Source organism: Lactuca virosa, chromosome 1 (genome assembly GCF_052849685.1).
Source record: "Lactuca virosa cultivar CGN04683 chromosome 1, Lactuca_virosa_CGN04683_v6, whole genome shotgun sequence".
Classification (NCBI taxonomy): Eukaryota; Viridiplantae; Streptophyta; class Magnoliopsida; order Asterales; family Asteraceae; genus Lactuca; species Lactuca virosa.
In genome coordinates this window covers 81914558-81941695 of record NC_136426.1, presented here as the reverse complement: position 1 = coordinate 81941695, position 27138 = coordinate 81914558, and the positions used below count along the sequence as shown (strand labels likewise).

The following is a 27138-nucleotide window of genomic DNA, read 5'->3' as shown; positions in this document are numbered from 1 at the left end:
GTAGGTTTTCTCTTGCAACACCACATATGTGCTGAACACCCCCTAAGACTACACACTTCACCATGTCAAAATCTACCAACTAATCTATCTTCTTGCATGCCCGTGAAGTTGATGACTCTAAGGTGTCGTTTGGTTCGCTAGAATCCATTGGAATTAGAAGGAATTGGAATCTAATTCCATCACTTTCCTTTGTTTGGTTCAAGCTTTCAAAAGGAATTGGATTCCTAAATGAGTCAGATTTTCCTTCCAATGAGGGAAAATAAATTACATCCAAAAACTTAAGGAATTAAAATTCCTTTCAAGCGAGAATATTGAATGTTACCATATTACCCATTTTACTTTTAACACTACATATGAAACCCTTCTGTCGCCACCACTACCACCCATCACCACCGCTACACACCACCACCACCGCCACCCACCATCACCTCCACCGCCACCCACCATCACCAGCACTGGTAACTCCGCTACCACCACCCTCCACCCACTAGCACCGTCACCTCCACCATCATTGATCACTACCACCGCTATCACCACCTCCGTCACAACCACCGCCACCACCACATATCACTGCCGTCACCACCCGATACACACCACCTCTACCACCACCCACCACCACCACCTATACCACCACACTACCTTCTACTTCCACCACTACTCGCCACCACGACCATACAATTACTGCCACCACCACCGCCACCACCACCAACACCATCGCCACCACCTTCATCACCACCACCGTTACTACCACCATTGCCACCTCCACCACTACTCATGACCGCCACCATCACCATCACAATTACTACCGCCACCATCGTCATCACCTCCGCCACTACCCACCATCACCTCTATCGCCATCATCACCACTATTGCCACCGTCAACTTCACTGCCACCATCACCATCATTTACTAATTTTATAATTTATATAATATACTTTTACATATAAGTTATAAAAAAAGTAAAAATAAGCAAAAAACAAAAAAAAATGCAATTTTGTCATTTCATATTATTTCAGTTCTATTTTCTGTCAACCAAACATAATATGGAATTGGATTCAAATTTCATTCCTGCCAACCAAACAGAATACAGAATTTGATTGCAATTCCTAGCAGATTCTAATTCCTTCAATAACATTCTGCAAACCAAACGCCGCCTAAGATTTTAACTTTAGATTTGAGCATTGGTGATGCCTTACGTGCACCAACCACCTCCATTTTGCATATTATCAATCTGATTATATATTATTTAGCTACTGAATCAAGACAAGGAGCTCGACATCCACTTGATCACACAACTTTCTCATGCTTCCTGGAGCATCTCTTGCATACCATGTATCTCTCAAAGTAATGTTAGGATTAATGATCGATAAATCACACAAACACGTAATTAAAAATATGGGGAAAAATAAAAAACACAAAAGTGATGTCAAATGCAAACACAAGAGTGATCGGCTAATCCACGATGAACTAGAGAGATTTTATTAATAACCGTCAAACACAATTTTTATATAGGCTTACATTTGTACATAGGTGACTAATAATAACAACTTGTGACCAAAAATAGCTTGTGTGCCATAAAATTGCTTGTGGAATTGATCCATAAACCCATTACGTAACCAATTGGTCGTGCAATGTAGCCTATACCACAACTTTTGGATCATGACATCGAAATGATATACCAACTACCCTCGAAAGTTTTATTCCTATGGAGCTATCCATGGTCTATGTAGGGGGCGGTTCTTATGGTTAGGTGGTGTTAGGAACCGGACCGGGTACACGCAGCGGAAACACACTATCACACACACACAAACTCACGAAAATAAAGCAAGAAGAACACAAGGATTTTACGTGGTTCGGATTCGGTGCAAATCCTACGTCCACGGTCTGCAACTAGAGAATTTTATTAAAACTCACAAGATTACAATTGGCTTGACACTCTACACTTGATGTTCTCTCAAGTTTTTGCACACAAAATATGCAAAACATACATGCATATATATAGGTGAGAGAGCCGCAATTTGCACATGAAATTGAGTCGTCGTAACAATAGTACTCAAATGTGAAAGCCACAAATGTTGAGTCGTCGTGACAATAGTACTCAAATGTGAAAGCCGCAAATGTTGACGTTGAATTTCCTTCCATTCACATTAGCCGTCCAACAATTGATTCTTTTATTTCACATGCATAGCCACATGTTTTCAACCTTTCATATTTTACCTAACAATCTCCCACTTGAAAGTTTGAACAACATGGTCCGTCTCTGTCATCCAACTCCAGTAATCTTAAAACAACCAAGTCTTCCAAGCCTCCAGTTCCTAAGAACAAGCTAAACTTAGTCCCATTTCTCTAATTGCAGCCGCCCCTCATCTTCAAGTACTAGAAGGGACAGTTGAAGCTCCCACTAGCTCCAACTCAGTCGTGGCTAATCCCACCACCGACTCATCCTCTGTCTCAACCGGTTTGGACACTCCACCAGATCCAGAGATACACCGAGGACCACTAACACTCTCCCAACTTTGCAAACTTTCAACAGGAGAGACTTTTTCAGTCTTAGTCTTCAAAAAACCCAACGGCTCTTTGTAACTGTACCCGAAACACACCCCGTGCTCCCACTGTCACAGAATCTCCTGAATGGTTTAGAATTTCTGACTCGTTCAGCTAACATCCCCTTGGCTCCAGAATTCATGTTTGCAAAATGAACTCTCTTAGCCGTAGATTTAGCGAACCAGATTTTGTCTTGCTTAACAGGGACGGTCATACTTCCCTCAGCAGATACCTCAACCATATACAATGACCCACACTTCATACCATGAGCAATCACTAGATTATCATTGATCACCCTCCATTTACCACCACCAAACCTTACTTCCAGTCCTTGTTTATCCAGCTGACCAACAGAAATCAATTTCTTCTTCAGCTCCGGAATCACCCTGACATCCTTCAGGCTCCATGTAGTTCCCAATGAAGTAACCAAATCAATATCTCCCATGCCCGTTACCTGAAGCATCTCGTCATTTGCCAAACGTACCTTTCCAAAATCTCCTTCTGTTAGATTCACCATCGTTTCCCCGTTGTCCATGGCGTGAAACGAAGCCCCTGAATCCATGACCCAAGAGTCTACAGAACTTTCCATACTGAGTATCAATGCATCATCCTCAGACACACTCTCAGCACCGGCAATGTTCAATTCTTTCTTTGGACATTGACTCTTAACATGTCCCACCTCCTGGCAGTTCCAGCACTTCACATTCTTCTTAGTTCTAGATGAACTTCTTCCCCGACTCCCACTGCTTCCACTATTCCTGCTATTCCCTCTACCTCTTCCGACATTTAATAAATCAGAAGAGGAAGATCCACCTTGATTCTTGCGTCTGATATCCTCGCCTAGAACCAAATCTCTAACCCCTTCAAAAGTCATACCACTGGTCCCCACGGAACTCGTAACAGCAGTAACTGTTCCGGACCAGCTATCAGGTAGAGAAGCTAGTAGCAGTGATGCTTGAGTCTCGTTATCAAATTTAATTCCCACAGATGATAATCTGGACAGAATTGAATTTAGATTGTTCATGTGAACCGTAACTGAGCCTTCCTCATTCATCCTTGTAGTGAACAGCTCCTTCATCAAGAACACCTTGTTAGCCGCCGATGGTTTCTCATACATATTTGACAGAGCCTCCATCATACCACGTGCCGTGGTTTCATTCATGATGTTGAAAGCAACGCTCTTCGTCAACGACAATGTAATAACCGCCTTGGCTTTCTTGTCCTTTGAGTTCCACGCATCTTCAGCAGCTTTTTCCATTTTCTCCGGTTTGTCTCCGAGTACCACGTCCAAGTCTTTCTGACATAGCAATGCTTCTAGTTGCATTTTCCACCAGCTAAAATCAGAACCGTTGAACTTTTCGATTACAACCTTGTCTTCAGCCATTACGACAAACAAGATACAAATCAGGTACACTCGTGCGTGATAAAAAAAATGATTGTACCCTCCAAACCTCGCTAATCTGGCTCTGATACCAGTTGTTAGGAACCGGACCGGGTACACGCAGCGGAAACACACTATCACACACACACAAACTCACGAAAATAAAGCAAGAAGAACACAAGGATTTTACGTGGTTCGGATTCAGTGCAAATCCTACGTCCACGGGCTGCAACTAGAGAATTTTATTAAAACTCACAAGATTACAATTGGCTTGACACTCTACACTTGATGTTCTCTCAAGTTTTTGCACACAAAATATGCAAAACATACATGCATATATATAGGTGAGAGAGCCACAATTTGCACATGAAATTGAGTCGTCGTAACAATAGTACTCAAATGTGAAAGCCACAAATGTTGAGTCGTCGTGACAATAGTACTCAAATGTGAAAGCCGCAAATGTTGACGTTGAATTTCCTTCCATTCACATTAGCCGTCCAACAATTCATTCTTTTATTTCACATGCATAGCCACATGTTTTCAACCTTTCATATTTTACCTAACAATCTCCCACTTGAAAGTTTGAACAACATGGTCCGTCTCTGTCATCCAACTCCAGTAATCTTAAAACAACCAAGTCTTCCAAGCCTCCAGTTCCTAAGAACAAGCTAAACTTAGTCCCATTTCTCTAATTGCAGCCGCCCCTCATCTTCAAGTACTAGAAGGGACAGTTGAAGCTCCCACTAGCTCCAACTCAGTCGTGGCTAATCCCACCACCGACTCATCCTCTGTCTCAACCGGTTTGGACACTCCACCAGATCCAGAGATACACCGAGGACCACTAACACTCTCCCAACTTTGCAAACTTTCAACAGGAGAGACTTTTTCAGTCTTAGTCTTCAAAAAACCCAACGGCTCTTTGTAACTGTACCCGAAACACACCCCGTGCTCCCACTGTCACAGAATCTCCTGAATGGTTTAGAATTTCTGACTCGTTCAGCTAACATCCCCTTGGCTCCAGAATTCATGTTTGCAAAATGAACTCTCTTAGCCGTAGATTTAGCGAACCAGATTTTGTCTTGCTTAACAGGGACGGTCATACTTCCCTCAGCAGATACCTCAACCATATACAATGACCCACACTTCATACCATGAGCAATCACTAGATTATCATTGATCACCCTCCATTTACCACCACCAAACCTTACTTCCAGTCCTTGTTTATCCAGCTGACCAACAGAAATCAATTTCTTCTTCAGCTCCGGAATCACCCTGACATCCTTCAGGCTCCATGTAGTTCCCAATGAAGTAACCAAATCAATATCTCCCATGCCCGTTACCTGAAGCATCTCGTCATTTGCCAAACGTACCTTTCCAAAATCTCCTTCTGTTAGATTCACCATCGTTTCCCCGTTGTCCATGGCGTGAAACGAAGCCCCTGAATCCATGACCCAAGAGTCTACAGAACTTTCCATACTGAGTATCAATGCATCATCCTCAGACACACTCTCAGCACCGGCAATGTTCAATTCTTTCTTTGGACATTGACTCTTAACATGTCCCACCTCCTGGCAGTTCCAGCACTTCACATTCTTCTTAGTTCTAGATGAACTTCTTCCCCGACTCCCACTGCTTCCACTATTCCTGCTATTCCCTCTACCTCTTCCGACATTTAATAAATCAGAAGAGGAAGATCCACCTTGATTCTTGCGTCTGATATCCTCGCCTAGAACCAAATCTCTAACCCCTTCAAAAGTCATACCACTGGTCCCCACGGAACTCGTAACAGCAGTAACTGTTCCGGACCAGCTATCAGGTAGAGAAGCTAGTAGCAGTGATGCTTGAGTCTCGTTATCAAATTTAATTCCCACAGATGATAATCTGGACAGAATTGAATTTAGATTGTTCATGTGAACCGTAACTGAGCCTTCCTCATTCATCCTTGTAGTGAACAGCTCCTTCATCAAGAACACCTTGTTAGCCGCCGATGGTTTCTCATACATATTTGACAGAGCCTCCATCATACCACGTGCCGTGGTTTCATTCATGATGTTGAAAGCAACGCTCTTCGTCAACGACAATGTAATAACCGCCTTGGCTTTCTTGTCCTTTGAGTTCCACGCATCTTCAGCAGCTTTTTCCATTTTCTCCGGTTTGTCTCCGAGTACCACGTCCAAGTCTTTCTGACATAGCAATGCTTCTAGTTGCATTTTCCACCAGCTAAAATCAGAACCGTTGAACTTTTCGATTACAACCTTGTCTTCAGCCATTACGACAAACAAGATACAAATCAGGTACACTCGTGCGTGATAAAAAAAATGATTGTACCCTCCAAACCTCGCTAATCTGGCTCTGATACCAGTTGTTAGGAACCGGACCGGGTACACGCAGCGGAAACACACTATCACACACACACAAACTCACGAAAATAAAGCAAGAAGAACACAAGGATTTTACGTGGTTCGGATTCAGTGCAAATCCTACGTCCACGGGCTGCAACTAGAGAATTTTATTAAAACTCACAAGATTACAATTGGCTTGACACTCTACACTTGATGTTCTCTCAAGTTTTTGCACACAAAATATGCAAAACATACATGCATATATATAGGTGAGAGAGCCACAATTTGCACATGAAATTGAGTCGTCGTAACAATAGTACTCAAATGTGAAAGCCACAAATGTTGAGTCGTCGTGACAATAGTACTCAAATGTGAAAGCCGCAAATGTTGACGTTGAATTTCCTTCCATTCACATTAGCCGTCCAACAATTCATTCTTTTATTTCACATGCATAGCCACATGTTTTCAACCTTTCATATTTTACCTAACAATCTCCCACTTGAAAGTTTGAACAACATGGTCCGTCTCTGTCATCCAACTCCAGTAATCTTAAAACAACCAAGTCTTCCAAGCCTCCAGTTCCTAAGAACAAGCTAAACTTAGTCCCATTTCTCTAATTGCAGCCGCCCCTCATCTTCAAGTACTAGAAGGGACAGTTGAAGCTCCCACTAGCTCCAACTCAGTCGTGGCTAATCCCACCACCGACTCATCCTCTGTCTCAACCGGTTTGGACACTCCACCAGATCCAGAGATACACCGAGGACCACTAACACTCTCCCAACTTTGCAAACTTTCAACAGGAGAGACTTTTTCAGTCTTAGTCTTCAAAAAACCCAACGGCTCTTTGTAACTGTACCCGAAACACACCCCGTGCTCCCACTGTCACAGAATCTCCTGAATGGTTTAGAATTTCTGACTCGTTCAGCTAACATCCCCTTGGCTCCAGAATTCATGTTTGCAAAATGAACTCTCTTAGCCGTAGATTTAGCGAACCAGATTTTGTCTTGCTTAACAGGGACGGTCATACTTCCCTCAGCAGATACCTCAACCATATACAATGACCCACACTTCATACCATGAGCAATCACTAGATTATCATTGATCACCCTCCATTTACCACCACCAAACCTTACTTCCAGTCCTTGTTTATCCAGCTGACCAACAGAAATCAATTTCTTCTTCAGCTCCGGAATCACCCTGACATCCTTCAGGCTCCATGTAGTTCCCAATGAAGTAACCAAATCAATATCTCCCATGCCCGTTACCTGAAGCATCTCGTCATTTGCCAAACGTACCTTTCCAAAATCTCTTTCTGTTAGATTCACCATCGTTTCCCCGTTGTCCATGGCGTGAAACGAAGCCCCTGAATCCATGACCCAAGAGTCTACAGAACTTTCCATACTGAGTATCAATGCATCATCCTCAGACACACTCTCAGCACCGGCAATGTTCAATTCTTTCTTTGGACATTGACTCTTAACATGTCCCACCTCCTGGCAGTTCCAGCACTTCACATTCTTCTTAGTTCTAGATGAACTTCTTCCCCGACTCCCACTGCTTCCACTATTCCTGCTATTCCCTCTACCTCTTCCGACATTTAATAAATCAGAAGAGGAAGATCCACCTTGATTCTTGCGTCTGATATCCTCGCCTAGAACCAAATCTCTAACCCCTTCAAAAGTCATACCACTGGTCCCCACGGAACACGTAACAGCAGTAACTGTTCCGGACCAGCTATCAGGTAGAGAAGCTAGTAGCAGTGATGCTTGAGTCTCGTTATCAAATTTAATTCCCACAGATGATAATCTGGACAGAATTGAATTTAGATTGTTCATGTGAACCGTAACTGAGCCTTCCTCATTGATCCTTGTAGTGAACAGCTCCTTCATCAAGAACACCTTGTTAGCCGCCGATGGTTTCTCATACATATTTGACAGAGCCTCCATCATACCACGTGCCGTGGTTTCATTCATGATGTTGAAAGCAACGCTCTTCGTCAACGACAATGTAATAACCGCCTTGGCTTTCTTGTCCTTTGAGTTCCACGCATCTTCAGCAGCTTTTTCCATTTTCTCCGGTTTGTCTCCGAGTACCACGTCCAAGTCTTTCTGACATAGCAATGCTTCTAGTTGCATTTTCCACCAGCTAAAATCAGAACCGTTGAACTTTTCGATTACAACCTTGTCTTCAGCCATTACGACAAACAAGATACAAATCAGGTACACTCGTGCGTGATAAAAAAAATGATTGTACCCTCCAAACCTCGCTAATCTGGCTCTGATACCAGTTGTTAGGAACCGGACCGGGTACACGCAGCGGAAACACACTATCACACACACACAAACTCACGAAAATAAAGCAAGAAGAACACAAGGATTTTACGTGGTTCGGATTCAGTGCAAATCCTACGTCCACGAGCTGCAACTAGAGAATTTTATTAAAACTCACAAGATTACAATTGGCTTGACACTCTACACTTGATGTTCTCTCAAGTTTTTGCACACAAAATATGCAAAACATACATGCATATATATAGGTGAGAGAGCCACAATTTGCACATGAAATTGAGTCGTCGTAACAATAGTACTCAAATGTGAAAGCCACAAATGTTGAGTCGTCGTGACAATAGTACTCAAATGTGAAAGCCGCAAATGTTGACGTTGAATTTCCTTCCATTCACATTAGCCGTCCAACAATTGATTCTTTTATTTCACATGCATAGCCACATGTTTTCAACCTTTCATATTTTACCTAACAGGTGGTGTTTTTTAGAAGCACTTATTGAGCTATATTGTTTACAGGTTGTCAGACCATTTTGCTAAAGATTGTTAGAGGAACACCGTGAAGTCTTACAATTTCCTTCACGTAAGCATTTGCTAGCTTATCCATAGACCACCTTTCGTTGGCAACTATGAAGTGTGCACTCTTCGTGAAACGATCCACGACTACCCAAATCATGTCGTGACCGCTCTTCGTCCTGGGCAGTTTAGTCATAAAATCCATGGTGATGTCTTCCCATTTACCCATGGGTACATGCAAAGGTTCTAAACTCCCATACGGTTTCTGATGTTGTGCCTTAACTCTTGCACAAGTTACACACTCGGCCACATACTTTGCAACATCGAGCTTCATCGTCGGCCACCAGTAGTAGGGTTTTAGGTCCCTATACATTTTAGTGCTACCGGGATGAATCGAGTACCTGGTCATGTGAGCTTCTTCCATCAGAAGATCTCGTATCCCTCCCGTCTTAGGTACCCAAATTCTATCTTGGAATACCTTCAGTCCTTGACTGTTTGTACCGAACACCAACGTTTTACCCAAACGTTCTTCTTTTCGGTCATTCTTCTCTGTAGCTTCTTCTTGATCTTTCTTTATACTTTCCACAATGGTCGAGACAACTTCTATTCTCAACGCTCTTGGCCTTTTTCTCTCAAGGTTGACTTTTCGACTGAGAGCATCAGCGACAACATTTGCTTTACCGGGGTGGTAAAGTATATCATAGTCGTAGTCCTTGAGTAACTCTAGCCAGCGTCGTTGCCACATGTTCAACTCCTTCTGATTAAAGAGATACTGGAGACTCTTATGATCAGTGAAAAGTTTGCACTTCGTTCCATAGAGGTAATGCCTCCATATCTTTAGAGCAAAAACTACCGTTGCCAACTCCAAATCGTGAGTGGGGTAGTTCTTTTCGTGCTCCTTTAATTGTCGAGATGCGTATGCTATCACCTTTTCTCTTTGGGTCAGAACACAACCCAACCTGACTCCAGATGCGTCACTATAGATCGCGAAGTTTTCAACTCCATCGGGCAGAGAAAGAATCGGTGCTTCGCATAACTTCTTCTTTAGCTTCTCGAATGCTTCTTCATGTTTCTCGCTCCACGTATATGTAGCTCCTTTGTGGGTTAAAGCTGTCAATGGAGCAGCTATCGAAGAAAAGCCTTGAATAAATCGTCGGTAATATCCGGCTAATCCTAGAAAGCTTCGAATCTCCGTGGGACTCTTTGGACGTTCCCACTTCATCACAGTTTCGATTTTTGCGGGGTCAACCATTATTCCTTCCTGGTTAACCACATGACCCAAGAATTGGACTTCTCGAATCCAAAAATCACACTTGGAGAACTTTACATACAGCTTCTTCTTCTTCAGCACTTCTAAGACTTCTCGCAGGTGCCTGCCATGCTCTTCCTGGCTTTTCGAGTAAATCAGAATGTCGTCGATGAACACTATCACGGATTTATCGAGGAATGGTTTACAAACCCTGTTCATCAAATCCATGAATGCTGCTGGAGCATTGGTTAGTCCAAACGACATAACCAAGAACTCATAGTGTCCATATCTAGTTCTGAATGCAGTCTTCTCGATATCCTGCTCTCTCACCTTCAACTGATGATATCCTGACCTAAGGTCGATCTTTGAGAAATAGCTCGAACCTTGCAACTGATCGAATAGGTCATAAATCCTCGGCAATGGGTACTTGTTCTTTACCGTTGCCTTATTCAGCTCTCTGTAGTCTATGTTGTTGGATTAGTGTCTAAGTCCATAACTATTTTGGTATGTACTTGACCCGATTATGAGCACGGTCCTTTTGGGTTGCCTTCACCATAACAATATGTAGGATGAATTAAGGAGAGAAAGGTTTAATTATGATTTATTAATATATTATAAGAATAATATATTAAAGGAGAAATCATATTGTTTAATTAATATTAGTCAAGAATTAATAAAGAATTAATTCTGTGGCTAAAAGAGATTAATTAAACTTAGGGGACTGGAATTGTAATTATAGGATAATTGCAATTGGGCTATGGATCACCTTGGAATAATAGGTTGGACGAATTCTATGGGGAAGCCCATTAGAAATCGCCCAAGGCATGTTCCAGAAGGGGTCTATGGGCTGCTTAGGGCTTAAGCAGTCAAATTAGGGTTTCCTTGTTGGATAACCCTAATAGCCTAAGTATATAAGGAACCCACCAAAAACGTGGCTAACACTTGGATTACGGTTTCCAGCCATTTTTGGTGCCTCCTCTCTCTTCTCTCCTTCATCCAATTGCTTAGTGGTGTTTGTGACTCCATTAGAGGTGCAACACTTGAGGCACTAAGCTTTCTGAAGCCAATCAAAGCAAGGAATTGATTGTTATTACTATATAACAATCAAAGGTAATTACTAAACCCTTATTTCAGTTCTTTTTTGATAGATCTAGGGTTTATAGCTTTGGATATTCAATTGCATGTTCATTAGACAAACTAGATCCAAAAGCTATTAGGGTTTGCATGTACACCATAGGAATGTTGTATTGCTCGAAACCCATCAGTGGTATCAGAGCCTAGGGCTGTTTGTTAGTGAATTTGATGCTTGTTTGATCGATTTTTGCATGAAAAACGAAGTTTTTTTGCCTTCTGAATCTCCGACTCGGCGAGTCAGTGGATGAACTCGGCGAGTCAGGCCGACTCGGCGAGTCCAGTCCCTGACTCGGCGAGTCCATGGATCTGGCAGCGTTTTTTGGCGATTTTGTTGCTGTTTTGGCTTGGGATACTTACCATAAACGTTTTTAATTCATAAAATCCGATTTTTATTGATATTGGGTGATTATCCTTACCAAAATAGAAGATAATTGTCAAAATTTAGATAATCTTTTGTTTTATTAGATAAAGATTGATTATTTGTAATTTAGATTTGAATTATCTTGTGAAAAAGTTTAAATTTTCCCCTTTAGGTTTTATTGTTTAAATTTGAACTTAAAAGTTTTGTTTTTGAAATTTGAATAGTTAAACCCTAATGTTTTGAAAAGTTTCAAAACTTGCCCTCAAGTTTTGGAATTTAAATTTTTTGATTAAAAGTTTAATTTTGAAATACGTAAATTCTAAACCTAATGTTTTTGAAATGTTTCAAAACTTGCCCTCAAGTTTTGTAATTTAAAAGTTGATTAAAAGTTTAATTTTGAAATGTTAAATTCTAAAACCCTCGTATTTTTAAAAAAGTTCAAATTACACCCTTATGGTTTTATTAATTAATTAAAGTGTATAATTAAAAGAGATTTAATAATTCCATAAAGTTTTGGTTTACATTTGATTAAATTAAAAGTATAATTTATTAAATTGAACCACCTAGTATTTTAAAAGTGTAAAATACACCCTATACTATATATATAAAATTAAAGGTCTAATATTATATATGTATAAGTAAACAGTCAGTCTTACCGTTAGTAGGCCTCATTCACGAAGCTGGTCTATAACGGGTGTTTAAGGAAGTTGCCTATAAAATGGCGATTGAATGGGTATCCACTCTTACCCACCGCACTCTTGACTAGTGGAGGGTCGTTAGCCGAACGGGTAGGATAGGACGAAACCTTCCATTATAAGTATAATGAAGTACAAAGTAACTACATGCTTTTACAAATTCCCAAATCATAGTTACTTTAGGAAAAATGTGGAATTGCATGCTAATCCGTGGAATTACACTTTGTACCCTTGTCGAAACGTTAGTGGAGCGTGTGTGGTTAACCGGCACACTAATTTGGGATTGACATTGGCGGCGAAGGGTGGCTCGATGTTTATCATAGATCAATGGAGCGTGTGTGGCTAACCGACACATTGATTAGGTGATAGTAGCAATTGGGTGCACCACGTGATTCGTATGGTTATTCACACCTTGTTTGTGATCCTCGGCATCCCAGTCGCAAACTTGAAGGGCATAATCGAGATTAAACACGCCATTGAAAAGTTCAATGAATCTCAAAAGATCTAGGAGTTTCAATTCATTTAAAACTTAAACTTCTTTTTCGTTTTTCATGGTGGAAATTGGTAAATCGTCATTTACGTACCTTCAAATATTCTGCAACTAGATTACGGCATCCCTCTTCTAGGTTATAGAGTATTGTGTTGGATCCTAGCCTTGATGTTTCGTTTGGGTGTTACATCAAGGATTCTAATCAACTTGACTTGAATTTCTCCCGTTTTGTAGATGTCTGAATCTAACAATGGTCTTCCTAAATCCATTGGAACAAGCTTTCCAAATGAAGATGACGTTCCAAGATACGATCAAGGAAATGAGAGTCATGCTTCACTTCCTCCACCTCCTCCAATTGTTCTCCCTGACCCATAAGTTCAAAGGCTTGAAAAGTTCAAGCTCACTCAATCCCTATTGGCAAGTAAGCACGAAGATGGGAAACATGTGTGTGCACACGTCTTAGAGATGAAGTCACACATTGATAGGTTAAGGATGTTGGGTGTCGATATCTCAGAGATGTTGGCTGTTGACTGGTTTCTTTAGTCACTTCCTGATTCGTATAGTGAGTTCGTAAGAGAGTACTATGCGATGGTTCACGACGTGACCCTCATTGATTTGACCTATTTGCTTATTGCTGCTGAATCAGTGATGATTTGGCGCACTGGTCAAGCAAACTTGATTGGTCAATCAAACTCCCATGCTTCATTGGACACCAGCTACATTGGAAGTCCAGAAAAGGCTGAGATTGTCCCTTTCTGTGTACCAAAGGAGTCCATTTGCTTTTACTGCCAAGAGAAGGGGCATTGGAGACGAAGCTGTCCTGTTTACCTGAGAGATCTAAGAGATGGGAGAGTCAATACATATGGCTCTACTTCAGGTAAAATCCATTAACTAACTCTATGAGTTCCTATTTTTGGTTCTTAATACATGATGTGATAAGATTACATTTTGATGTTTTGCAGGATCGAAGAAAAGAAAGGAAACTTAAGGAAGAAGCGTGTTGAATCTGATCACGAAGAGATGGATTTCGATCGCAAGGATTCAAAGATCGGATTTTTGAGCTGCTACTTTAGAGTTAGGGTAGATTTCTAAGAAATATGTAATAGCATAGTTTTTCAGTTGAATTGCATTGTAAGGACAAAGTTTTTCCGCAATAAAATAAAATTTGTTTTTGTCTTATTTATTTATCCTTGCAATGGCATGTATGAAAAATTGATGTTTGAATGTTTCTTCTATTAGCAATAATGGATTTGATTCTTAATTGTGTTATTTGTGGAAATGTCGAGAATTTACCAAGTAGGGAGAGTTTCTCATCACCCAAGTTTCAATTGGACAGAAACTTGGAATCATGCAACCTGCATTGTATGATGAATGAGAAACTTCATATTTGAAAATTAGACTAATTCCTTGACAAAGTGTCAAGTGAAGGACTAAGAGATCGAGTACACTAGGTTGTGCGTCGATCAAGTCCACCACAAGAGTAATAAAGATATTCGTCATGATTTACTAAAGTTTAGTAAATATGGTTATACTTATAAGATTGAGTATAATTTTGAGTTGATTGAAAGAGTTTCAATCAATAGCAGAACGAATAAGAAGAATCTAGTAGGCAGAAAGATAAAAGTTTCTCTATTCTAAGAAGAAGGGAGAGTAACTTTTATTGTGTTTTATGATAGGTCTTAATGATTAAGAGCCATGTCTCAATTGATCATCTAAGTGAGTCTTAGTGCAATTGCATGTCTAAAAAGAGGAATCGAGAATTGTAGAAATGGTTAAATCAAGAAGTCAATCATACTTCGTTCCAATATCAAGTCTTAGAGTCAAGATTGTGACATGAGTGACAAGTCTTTAGTAGGTTTATAACACTCATCAAATGTGGAGTTTGGAAAAGTTTTCATATTCTTGCACATTTGAAATTGGTAAGTTGTGATGTCTTGGATAAGTCAAAGACCAACTAAGACCAATTGTGTGAAGTGTTAAGCTTGATAAGAAGCTACACTAACTCTTGAATATTTGTTTGTCAAGAAATGTTTCTTGACAAGAGAATCTTATATGTCAAGGAGTCAGTGGGAGTCTTAATGGTCTTGAAAAGTTTCAAGAACAAATCAAGAGTAAACCTAGTTAATCATCACTAGCGCACGACTTGAGGTTTATAACCTATCATGTTAACATTATTTTGTTTCTGTGCCATTCCAATTAAGCTAAAAATGTATGTGAGTTCTATGAATTCTCATTTGAATGCATAAAGACAAAACACCTTGATCAATTGAAAGTACATTGATAAGTAAGGGTGATTTGCTTGGAAGACATGGTCGGCATTCATGTTACCATGAGGCAAGAAATCGAGATTGAGCACGTTCGGTCCATATGAGTTTGGATTTGTCGCAAACTTTGGTTTTGGCAAATTCACATGGATAGGAACACATACACTTTAAAATCTAAGTGTCATGAGGTTTCCCTCCTTCATGAAAATGATTGTGAGGAAATGCTTTCACTAAGAGAGATATTAAGAAGATAGCAATTGTGATAATTGTATTCTCAAATTTAATTATGATTACGGCATCCCTCTTCATAATTCGAATAGTGAGATTTGGCAATTAGTCTGAACATTTGGGACTTAGTTCTGAATTTGTCTAGACACCATATGAGCTTTCTAAGGCAAAGGTGTATGAGTTTAAGAAGCTTAGATAAAGGCCTATCAAAGCATCAAGTATTTAGAAATATGAACTTAAGGAATTCAATAAGCATTGTTTTCTGGAAGTTCAGATGTTTTCTAGATATATGTCAAAGCTAGTGGGAGCATAAGTGTTATGCTTGTATTGTAATAATCATCGTGTTAGTGGGAACATGATTATTATTTCAAGTATTGCGAGTTAGCAATATTAATTATAGAAAACAAAGATTAACTTTGCAAAGCTGTAGGGGTTGAAAAGTTGTTTTGCTATAATTAAGGGAGAGAATATTATACTTCGTTTCAATATCTAAAGCTTAGATTGAGAAATTTTAATAAATTTAGTCAAAGGATACATAGTGTGTTCTCAAATTTTGATTATGATTACGACATCCCTCTTCATAGTTCGAATTGTGAGAACATGACACATAAAATATTATGGCAAAAGATTGATAAAGTATCATATCTTTATGTAAGATATTATGCATCGTATCCCATACGCTTAGGGTATAGGATCGATTGCAAATGCTATAATATTTGACCATTCTAAAATTTTCCAAATGCCTAGGGCATTAAGAGGGAAAAGGGACTTGAACTGGATTTGACTAAAATAATTAAACAACTATCAAAGGACGATCTAAGGTTCGCCAAGGAATTGTTGCTTGTGAGTAGTTGGAAGTATAGTACTGGATGGACTATATTGACATTATTATGAATAGATAAGATTCTATTAAGAATGAGTTGTCGTATGGAAAATATGGAAATGTTTCCATTAATGGGAATTGGATATTAAGAAATATGTCTAGATTAGAAACTTTTATGCGAGAAGGATGTTCAAAGGAATGTACTTTGAGTGAGAGACATCACATCTATATAATTGTTTTGTAACAATTTCTGATAGAGTACCTTGTGATTTCATTGGCCGAGTCTTTGTGACTTTTCTGTTGTGACTTCACGAAAGGATCGTTGCATAAAATGTTAGAATCTGACATATTCTAAAAGTGGAAAGAATTTTGTATTCTTACGCTAATAATAAGGATTGGGAATTGTGAAATGAGTTTCATTGGAAATGTTTTTCAATTGATCTATTTCACAAAGTAAGGATCATAGGAAACCAAAGTGTGCATGCTTGAAGCATGGGACAATTGTGGTTATAATTCGAGTAATAAGTTGATTTTCTGAAACAGTAAGCAATGAATAATGAGTAATCAATATGGTGTTTAAATAAAAGTGTTTTATTTACGCTCAAAAGTTTTGGGGCCATATAGGATTAAGTATTATCGTTGTGTTTCATTTTGCATGTTTTGACTTCCAGAATAACTGGGTTATTCGAACCTCCACAGTCGGTTATACGTTGGAAGTAGGTATGAAGGAAGACTATCATGAATCTGTCTGTAGATTGTCTAAGTGTTTAGACATAGCACAAGTTTGCTGCAGAGTTCATGAGTGCTTTAATAAGATTAGAGTATTGGATCAAACCCACGCTCACTTGAATCACTTCATGGTTTTTATCATGAGTAATTGTGAGACGATAACATTGTATATTCTTGAAACCAAGACGTGTGAGTTGTTATTTGTTGGTCGGTTGCACTTTGATAATAAGAAAGCGCACCAGTAACTTGATGTTATAAAACTTATTGTTTTGTGTGATTCGATCAGTAAATGCAAGCGAGCATTTGAGTCGAAGTTTATCCATTCCTTTTACCCAAAGTAGGATAAAAGCGATATCTGTGGGCCCCTCGATGATTTAGTGATGACACCTAAGCGCTTGGCCAAGCCGGGACTAAGTTGATGTGTCCAATTGTAGTCTGTTGTCAGTCGTCATGAATCGGAAGTCGGGAAACAATACATAGACAGAGAGAATGATTTAAATCCATGTCTTGTGTCTATACGATATCTTGTAGAATGGAGGAATATATGATCCCTTATCTAAAGGACACGCGTATCTGATAAGATCAGAGTTGACAACGGCTTTTGAAAGCTACGATTGCTGATCAGGTTCTGAAGTTATGCAAAATAGTTATTAGACTTATCCAAGTGGGAGACTGTTGGATTAGTGTCTAAGTCCATAACTATTTTGGTATGTACTTGACCCGATTATGAGCATGGTCCTTTTGGGTTGCCTTCACCATAACAATATGTAGGATGAATTAAGGAGAGCAAGGTTTAATTATGATTTATTAATATATTATGAGAATAATATATTAAAGGAGAAATCATATTGTTTAATTAATATTAGTCAAGAATTAATAAAGAATTAATTTTGTGGCTAAAAGATATTAATTAAACTTAGGGGACTGGAATTGTAATTATAGGATAATTGCAATTGGGCTATGGATCACCTTGGAATAATAGGTTGGACGAATTCTATGGGGAAGCCCATTAGAAATCGCCCAAGGCATGTTCCAGAAGGGGTCCATGGGCTGCTTAGGGCTTAAGCAGTCAAATTAGGGTTTCCTTGTTGGATAACCCTAATAGCCTAAGTATATAAGGAACCCTTGGGCACCAAAAACGTGGCTAACACTTGGATTAGGGTTTCCAGCCGTTTTTGGTGCCTCCTCTCTCTTCTCTCCTTCATTCAATTGCTTAGTGGTGTTTGTGACTCCATTAGAGGTGCAACACTTGAGGCACTAAGCTTTCTGAAGCCAATCAAAGCAAGGAATTGATTGTTATTACTATATAACAATCAAAGGTAATTACTAAACCCTTATTTCAGTTCTTTTTTGATAGATATAGGGTTTATAGCTTTGGATATTCAATTGCATGTTCATTAGACAAACTAGATCCAAAAGCTATTAGGGTTTGCATGTACACCATAGGAATGTTGTATTGCTCGAAACCCATCATATACACATTCTCATGCTTCCATCTTTCTTCTTTACGAATAGCACTGGAGCTCCCCAGGGTGATGAACTCGGTCTAATGAAACTGTTGTCCAACAACTCCTGAAGTTGCATCATAAGCTCCTTCATCTCCGTCGGTGCTAATCGGTATGGTGCTTTTGCTATCGGTGTTGTTCCTGGTAACAAGTCTATTATGAACTCTACTTGTCTATCAGGCGGTAATCCAGGAAGAACTTCGGGAAAGACTTCCGGATAATCACACACAACCGGTATATTCTGCACCTTCTTCTTTTCTTTCTTAGCATCGATGACAAATACCAAGTATGATGCACATCCTTTGGACAAAGATTTTATGGCTTTCATCAGGGAGATGATTCCAGAATTCACTCTACGTTTGTCCCCGTACACCATAAATGACTCTTTTCCGGGTGGGTTTACACTTACTATCTTCTTTTGTTAAAGAATCTCAGCATCGTTGGCGCTAAGCCAATCTATACCCAGAACGATATCAAAACCGTTCAACTCTATGGGTAACAACTCTTCGTGGAATTCGTTTTCGTTTAAGTCGATGACGCTGTTCTTAATATGTAACGCCCGGGTTTCGGGGCTAAGCATTAATAGATGATATAATAGTCTAGGTCAACTATTGTAACTCTTTTTGGAAGTAATAAAGATGAATTATTTGAGTATTATGTGAATTATGTGCATTTATGTGTTTATTACTTATTTATAAATATATAATAAATAAAGGATACAAATAAGCGTCAAAATTAAAGTGTGAGATAAACCCGATATATTTACATAAAGTTGTAGTGGTCGAAACAAGGATTCTGGGGATATAAAGAACGCCGAAATCCGAGTTATAACGAAGAAGTTATGACCCGTCGAAGTTTCGCGACGGAACCGACACGACACCGGGAAACGTAAATAGTGAATTTACGATGGAAGACTTTTTGACCTTAGTAATCTACACCAAAGTTGTAGTATATGTTAAACCAAGAGCATCCATAAAAAGAACGCCCAAATCTGACTTCGTATGAGGAAGTTATGATTTTTCTAAGATTTGGCATAACAGTGCACAGCCCGAAACTCGAATTTTAGTTCGAGTGGTTTTTGGCTTACGCGACCTAAATGAGAGTTGAAGATCTCATTAATATGAACTTAACGGTAAAAAGATATACGAAAACGGAGTTCGTATGAAGAAGTTATGATTTTTACACGGCCATTTAACGGTATAATCTCCTCCTACTGTTAAATTTAATATCGGTCGAGATTTAGCCGACGGAGTCAAAAGAAAAGTTGTAGATCTTGTTTTTATCTACGCGTGGATATAAAGAACGTTAAAACGGAGCTCGTAAGCGAAAGTTACGGATTTTAGAAGTCGGAAGTGTGTTGTGCGAAAATGGGTGATGTGGCACAATCTTGGCCATTGCTTTCTCCCCAAGTCTTGCCACTAGATGGTGACATGTGGCACCAAGTTCAGCCATTTTTCACCCTATAAATAGAACCTCTCCCACCCTCATTTTCTTCACACCTTTCCTATTCTTTCTTCTCTCTACTCTCTCTCTAAACCTCCCAAAACTCCCCTAGCGCTAGAAGAAATCCCCGGAGCGCTCGACGGCTCCGAGAAGAAGAGCTTTCGGCTCAGAAGTTCTGCCCCTACAGAGCCCGACTTCTAGCCAAACTCCCTCGTAGGTAAGATACGCCTACGCTATTTTAAATATAGTTTTTATTTAAATATAGTAATGTTATTTGGACCTTATAATAAATATTTGGGCTATTATTATGAGTTATATAAGTGTCGTTATAATATCTTTTTAACCACTCGCGGTACGGGGGTTCCGGTTTGGAGGGCCGCTTGGGTTGCTGGATTCAGAAGTGCTTATATGCCGAAATGATCCTGCCCACCGGTGTTCCATGTCTGGCCTCGTCTGTATATAGTGGGTGAAAAGTATTGTGTCGCGCTTATATAATAATAATAATAGTTAGACTATTAATTAGTCGCGGTTAGCGTTAGACTAAACCCTAGTGATATTGATACTAGGTTTTGTCGAGGGAAAATTGTTTTGAGATAACGAAGCGCTGTTCGAGTGCAGAGTCACCACCTTTCAAGTGAGTGCATAGTCCCTTTCATCTTACACATAGATATGAAGTATTTATTATAAACTACGTGCTATGTGTGCATATTGTCTGAATACTTGCTGTCTATGCTGATGAAAGATTTTTATACATGTTTTAAATGTTTTAAACTGTATATGTATTTTATATCTACGAAATGTGTTGGGTAAAACCTGGGTAGATGTATTAGTTGTTGTGTGAAAAATAAAATAATGAGAGGCCTCGTTATAGATGTTATTGACAATCCAGTCATCTAGCGGAGTATAGATGACAACCACGGACTATTCTAGACAGTCCAGTGGAACGCTAGCAGGCTCGCAACCTGTAGGTGTTTATTTGAACTGTGTGTTTATTTGAACTGCGTGCTCACCAGAAGTACTCCATCCCCCACATGGTTGCCTTATTTGACATGAATTGCCGAGGAACCCCCGAAGCATGTGTTGTCACCCCGATGAAAGTCCTTAGACTAGGTCCCTTGTGTTAGATGTTTTAGGGACGTAAAGTGAGGATAACGGGAACGGGTAATCGGGTTTGTTTGGTTGATGAAAATAATAAACTTATTTATTGTGGGTTGAAAACCCTATGTGCTCACCAGGCTCCCAAGCCTGACCCACTCAGTTTCTTGTATTACAGGTAGTGGCGCCTGAGCATAGATGTGATGTTTGGGATGAGAGATTACGGATATAGGCCTGTAAATATGAAATAATGTAGTAAGGCTTATATTGTACTGTTTATGCTTATGATCTGTATTGAACATGACATCCCGAGTCTTTTTAATGAAATACAGAAATGCTTTGATAAATCTTTATCATATTTTGTTTTGGGAACAAATTCCGCAACTCTTTTAAATAAAAAGGTTACTCTGATTTTTAAACAAAGCATAAACAAATCGGTCTTTTCTGGCCGTGAAAATGAGGATGCCACATAATACGATCACTAACAAGTACGAACTTGCCACTGACAACTTCCACAATTAGGGCATTATCAAGGGTTCAAAATTGTGACATCCCCATTTTCACGGCCAAAAAAGACCGATTTTGTTTATGCTTGTTTGAAACTCAGAGTACCTTTTAAATAAAATAGTTGCGGAATTTGTCCCAAAACAAAAATATGATAAAGATTTATCAAAAGCATTTCCATAGAAATGTATTTCATTAAAAGACTCGGGATGTCATATTCGATACAGAACATAAGCATAAACAATACAACATAAGCCTTACTACATTATTTTGTATTTACAGGCCTATAATCCCTTATCTCTCATCCAAACATCTATGCTCATGCGCCACTACCTGTAATACAAGAAACTGAGTGGGTCAGGCTTAGGAGCCTGGTGAGCACATAGGGTTTTCAACCCACAATAAATAATTTTATTATTTTCATCAACCAAACAAACCCGATTACTCATTCCTGTTATCCTCACATTACGTCCCTAAACACTCATCATAAGGGACCTAGACTAAGGATCAACATCAGGATGGACACTACTACCAAGGGGGTTCCTTAGCAATAAATGTCCTATAGGCAACCATGTGGGGGATGGAGTACATCTGGTGAGCACACAGTTCAAATAAACACACAGTTCAAAAAAACACCTACAGGTTGCGAGCCTGCTAGCGTTCCACTAGACTGTCTAGAATAGTCCGTGGTCGTCATCTATACTCCGCTAGATGACTGGATCATCAATAACATCTATAACGAGGCCTCTCATCATTTTATTTTGTCACACAGCAACTAATACATCTACCCATGTTTTACCCAACACATTTTGTAGATATAAAATACATATATAGTTTAAATCATTTAAATCATGTATAAAAAGCTTTCATCAAACATAGACAGCAAGTATTCAGACAATATGCACACACAACACGTAAATTATATAGTAAATACTCCATATCTATGTGTAAGATGAAAGGGACTATGCACTCACCTGATAAGGTGGTGACTCGGTACTCGGACAACACTTCGTTTACTTTAAACAACTCCTTTGACAGAACCTAGTATCATTACCACTAGATTTTAGTCTAATATTCGTCGAGACTAATTAATAGTCTAACTATTATTACTATTATATAAGCGTTAACACAATACTTTTCACCCACTATGTACAGACAGGGGCCAGACATGGAACACCGGAGGGCAGGATCATTTTGGCATATAGCACTTCTGAATCCAGCAACCCAAGCGGCCCTCCAAACCAGATTCCCCGTACCGCGAGTGGTTAAAAATATATTATAACGATACTTATATAACTCATAATAATAGCCCAAATAATTATTATAAGGTCCTAATAACATTACTATATTTAAATAAAAGCTATATTAAATATAGTATAGGCGTAGCTCACTTACAGCGGGTTTTTATTAAAAATCGGGCTTCGCTGGAGCAGCGTTTCCGAGCCGAAAGCTTTTCTTCTCGGAGCCGTCGGGCGCTCCGGGGCTTCCTTCTCGTGCTAGGGAGGTTCCCTAGACTTGGGAGGGGTTAGAGAGAAGTTAGGGAGGGAAAGAAAGGCTTATGGTGTGAAGAAATTATGAAGAGTTCATCTCTTATTTATAGGAATGTTATAGTAAAGTAGCCTCTAAGCTTCGTCCGTATCTTTCGCGTACGAGCTCCGTTTTCTACGTTCTTTAGACCCCGTTGGCTAATTCTCCTTCTATCTTAGATTTGCAAAAACTGTATCGTATTTATCGCGCACGAAGAGTAGCGACTAAACTTCGTCCATATCTTTCGCATACGAGCTCCGTTTCCGACGTTATTTATATCCACGCGTTGGTATTTACGAGTACTACAACTTTCATTTAGACCTCGTTGGCTAATTCTCATTCTATCTCAGATTTACAAAACTATATCGAATTCGCCGCGCTCGAAAAGTAGAGACTAAGCTTCGTCCATAACTTTCGCATACGAGCTCCGTTTTTGACGTTATTTATATCCACGCGTAGGTAAAAATAAAATCTACAACTTTCCTTTTTACTCCGTCGGCTAATTCTCGACCGATCTTAAATTTAACAGTAGGAGGTGATTACACTGTTAAATGTCCGCGTAAAATTCATAATTTTTACATACGGACTCCGTTTTCGTCTGTCTTTTTGTCGTTGAGTTCCTATTAATGAGATCTTCAACTCTCATTTAGGTCGCGTAAGCCAAAAACCGCTCGAACTAAAATTCGAGTTTCGGGTCGTGCACTGCTATGCCAAATCTTAGAAAAATCATAACTTCCTCATACGAAGTCAGATTTGGACGTTCTTTATATCCCCGGAATCCTTGTTTCGACCACCACCACTTTATGTAAAGATATCGGGTTTATCTCACACTTTAATTTTGACACTTATTTTTATTCTTTATTAATTATACCTTTATAATTAAGTATAAAGCACATAAATTCATATAATTCATCTTTATTACTTCATAAAGAGTTACAATAGTTGATCTAGACTATTACATCATCTATTAATGCTTAGCCTCGAAACCCGGGCGTTACAAGAATGGACGTGGGAGTCGGAGGATGAGATGAGGGAGCTCTACCCGAAGTTATTTGGAGCAGCGGACTTCGAGGAAGAAGTATGATTCAAGTGGGGGAGAATTGTAACATTTAAGTTTTGGTATGCTTGGCGTACTATCACGATGCATGATCTCAGATTCCATCCACATACGTTGGGCATACGTTGAGTACGCATGGCGTATACAGGTCTGGGACAAAAAAACCCTATTTAAGCATCATAAACTCACCTCCTGGACATTTTAGACTATCATCCATATATTCTAAACCATGACTTCGTCCTTAGCCTTTGTATTGGTGTTTTAAGCTCTTGAGAAGTATTTTGGTGTGTTCTTATGTATTTTGAAGTGGTAGAAGGAGAACGAAGACTCATTACTTGGAGTAGAGCTTAGAGATCCAGAGTTAGCATCATCATTTCGAGCCATTTGAGGTATAAAGTCCTTAGCTTGTCAAGTTCTAGTGTAGATCTAGTTTGGGTTTGTTTATGGCTTATTTTGGTCCCTTTTGGTTGTTCCTTGTGAGAAAGGGTTGTTTCAGTAGCTTATCCCTTAGATCTGGACATTTTAGGGGTCCCTTATGCATAAAAATGAAAACTTTATGGAGTATTGTGACCCATGCATGTGTTAAGACCTTTGTTAAGCTCTTTTTGAGATCTTGAGCCCCATTAAACTATTCATGCACGTAAAGTTACCGATTTTACGTGATAAGTCGCCTCTAGGGACCAGATCTGAGAGTTTGGATAAAGAACTTAGCAGTTTAATAGCTTAACGGGTTAAGTTGGCACACTGGGGAGTACGTTGGGCGTACTAGCCCCGGATGGACTATGCTAAGCATAAGAGCTGAGCACGCCCCGCGTACTCAGCAGACGTGCCTTTTGGGCTTGACGAAATTGGATTGGGCCGTAGTGTAGATTTACGGTAAGGATTTGGAATTGTGAAATGAGCATCATTGAAATGTTGTCAATTGATCTATTTCATAAAGTAAGGACCATAGGTAAACATAGTGTGCATGCTTGGAGCATAGGATAACTATTGTTTTAATTCAAGTATTAAGTTGATTATTCGAAAAATTATACAATGAATAATGTGTAATCAATATGGTGATTAAATAAAATGTGTTTTATTTACATTCACAAGTTTTGAGACCATATTGGATTCGATTATTCTTGTGTTTCACTTTGCATGTTTTGACTTCCCGAATAACTAGGTTATTCAAACCGTCCACAGTCGATCATACTTTGGAAGTAGGTATTGAGGCAAGACTGTCATGAATGGGTCTGTAGTTTGTCTAAAGGCGTTTAGACATAGCACAAGTTTGCTTGCAGTGTTCATAAGTACTCCTGTAATAAGATTTGAGTATTGGATTCAACCCACACTCATTTGAATCACTTCATGGATTTTATCACGAGTGATTGTGAGACGATAATATCTTATATTCTTGAAACCAAGACATGTGAGTTGTAGTTTACAAGTCGGTTGCACATTGACATATGTAAACGCACCAGTAACTTGGTGTTATAAAACATATCGTTGTGTGTGATTTGATGAGTAAGTACAAGCAAGCACTTGAGTCGAATTTTATCCATTCCTTTTACCCTTAGAGGTATAAAAGCGATATTTGTGGGGCCTCGATGATTTAGTGATGACAACCCTAAGTGCTTGGCCAAGCCTGGACTGATTTGATTTGTTCAATTAGTCGGTCGTCATAAATCGGAAATCGGGAAACAACAGTTGGACAGAGAGAATGATTATAATCCATGTCTCAGTCCATATGATATCTTGTAGAATGGAGGAATATATGATCCCTTATCTAATGGACGCGTCATTGACTAGGTCAGAGTTCGACAAACGGCTTTTAAGAGCTACGATTGCTAGTCGGGATTTTGGAGTCGTACTTGCAATAATAGTTATTAGACTTATCCAAGTGGGAGACTGTTGGATTAGGTATCTAAGCCCATAACTATAATTGGTATGTAATTGACCCGAGAGTAGCATGGTCCATTTGGGTTGCATATCACCACGACAATTTGATAGGATGGACTTTTGAGAAGAGGTTATTTATGATTTATTAATATATTATAAGTTCTAATATATTAATATGAAATCATATGATTTAATTAGTATTGATCAAGATTTAATTTGTAATTAATTTAGTGATCAAAAGAGACTAAATAAATTAATGGGGACTAATTGTGTAAATTAGTTATATATATGGTTTGGGCTTATGATACACGATGGAGTAAGTTTATGGAAGAATCTATAAAGAGTTAGCCCACTTGAATCATGGATCATGGATAATAAGCCCAAGAGTATGGATTAGGGTTTACCCATGACTCTTGGATTCCTAACATATATATAGAGCACCCCATAGCTAAAATCAACACACTAGTGTTCTATGAGTTCATATGAGGCGTATTTTGGTGCAAGACATTCTCTCTCAAAAGTCACCCTTTGTCCAAGGTGTGTTGTGACTCCATTTGAGGCATTCACACTATTGGTGCTAAGTTCTTAAAGGCCAAATACAACAAGTTCTACAAGCTACATAAAGAGGTAAACTCCTAACTAGTATTTTATGTTGTTTATGTCAATTGTATGCTAGTTGTAGGCTTAAAGCTTTGGAAACAACATTGCATTATAATTAGAGAAAACATAGATCCAAAGCTTTTAGGGTTGTATGTGCATCATAGGAAGTTGTATACAAAACCCAATAAAACCAACCTCCTAAAGGGTAAAAGACCATTTTACCCTTTTCTCACTTGTTCCATAACCAAGGCCCAACCCAAAATGCATAAAAAGCCCAAAATGCAAAATGGCAATCCAAAGCCCAAAATAAAAGCATCAAAGCCCATTATGGCCCAATAAACCGATTGGGCCCCAAAACCAACATGGACCTACCTCCAAGAAAACCCTAAGTTTATCCAAGGCCCAAAGTCAGAAGTCCAATGGCCCAACAAGGCCCAAATTTTCAAAAAGCCCAAAATGCAAACTTGGGAGTACGCCCCGCGTACTCA

The 27138-nt window shown here is 39.2% G+C and overlaps 1 protein-coding gene across 5 annotated transcripts in view; it reads left to right on the top strand.

Moving 5' to 3' along the window:
* LOC145148986 (putative receptor-like protein kinase At2g23200) overlaps positions 1-27138 on the top strand; it is a 41240-nt gene that overhangs the window by 5950 nt on the left and 8152 nt on the right. The window contains exons 3-4 of one of the 5 annotated variants that reach the window (XR_013729873.1): positions 13229-13871; positions 13957-14177. The exons of 3 other annotated variants lie outside the window; for them this stretch is intronic. Coding sequence is in view for 1 of the 2 variants with exons in the window: in XM_079075187.1 (XP_078931313.1) it covers positions 5-46 (42 nt within the window). In the remaining variant the exon portion in view is untranslated. Of the gene's footprint in view, positions 1-4; positions 13872-13956; positions 14178-27138 lie in introns of those variants that run through there. One more of the 5 variants, XM_079075187.1, reaches the window with a different exon arrangement.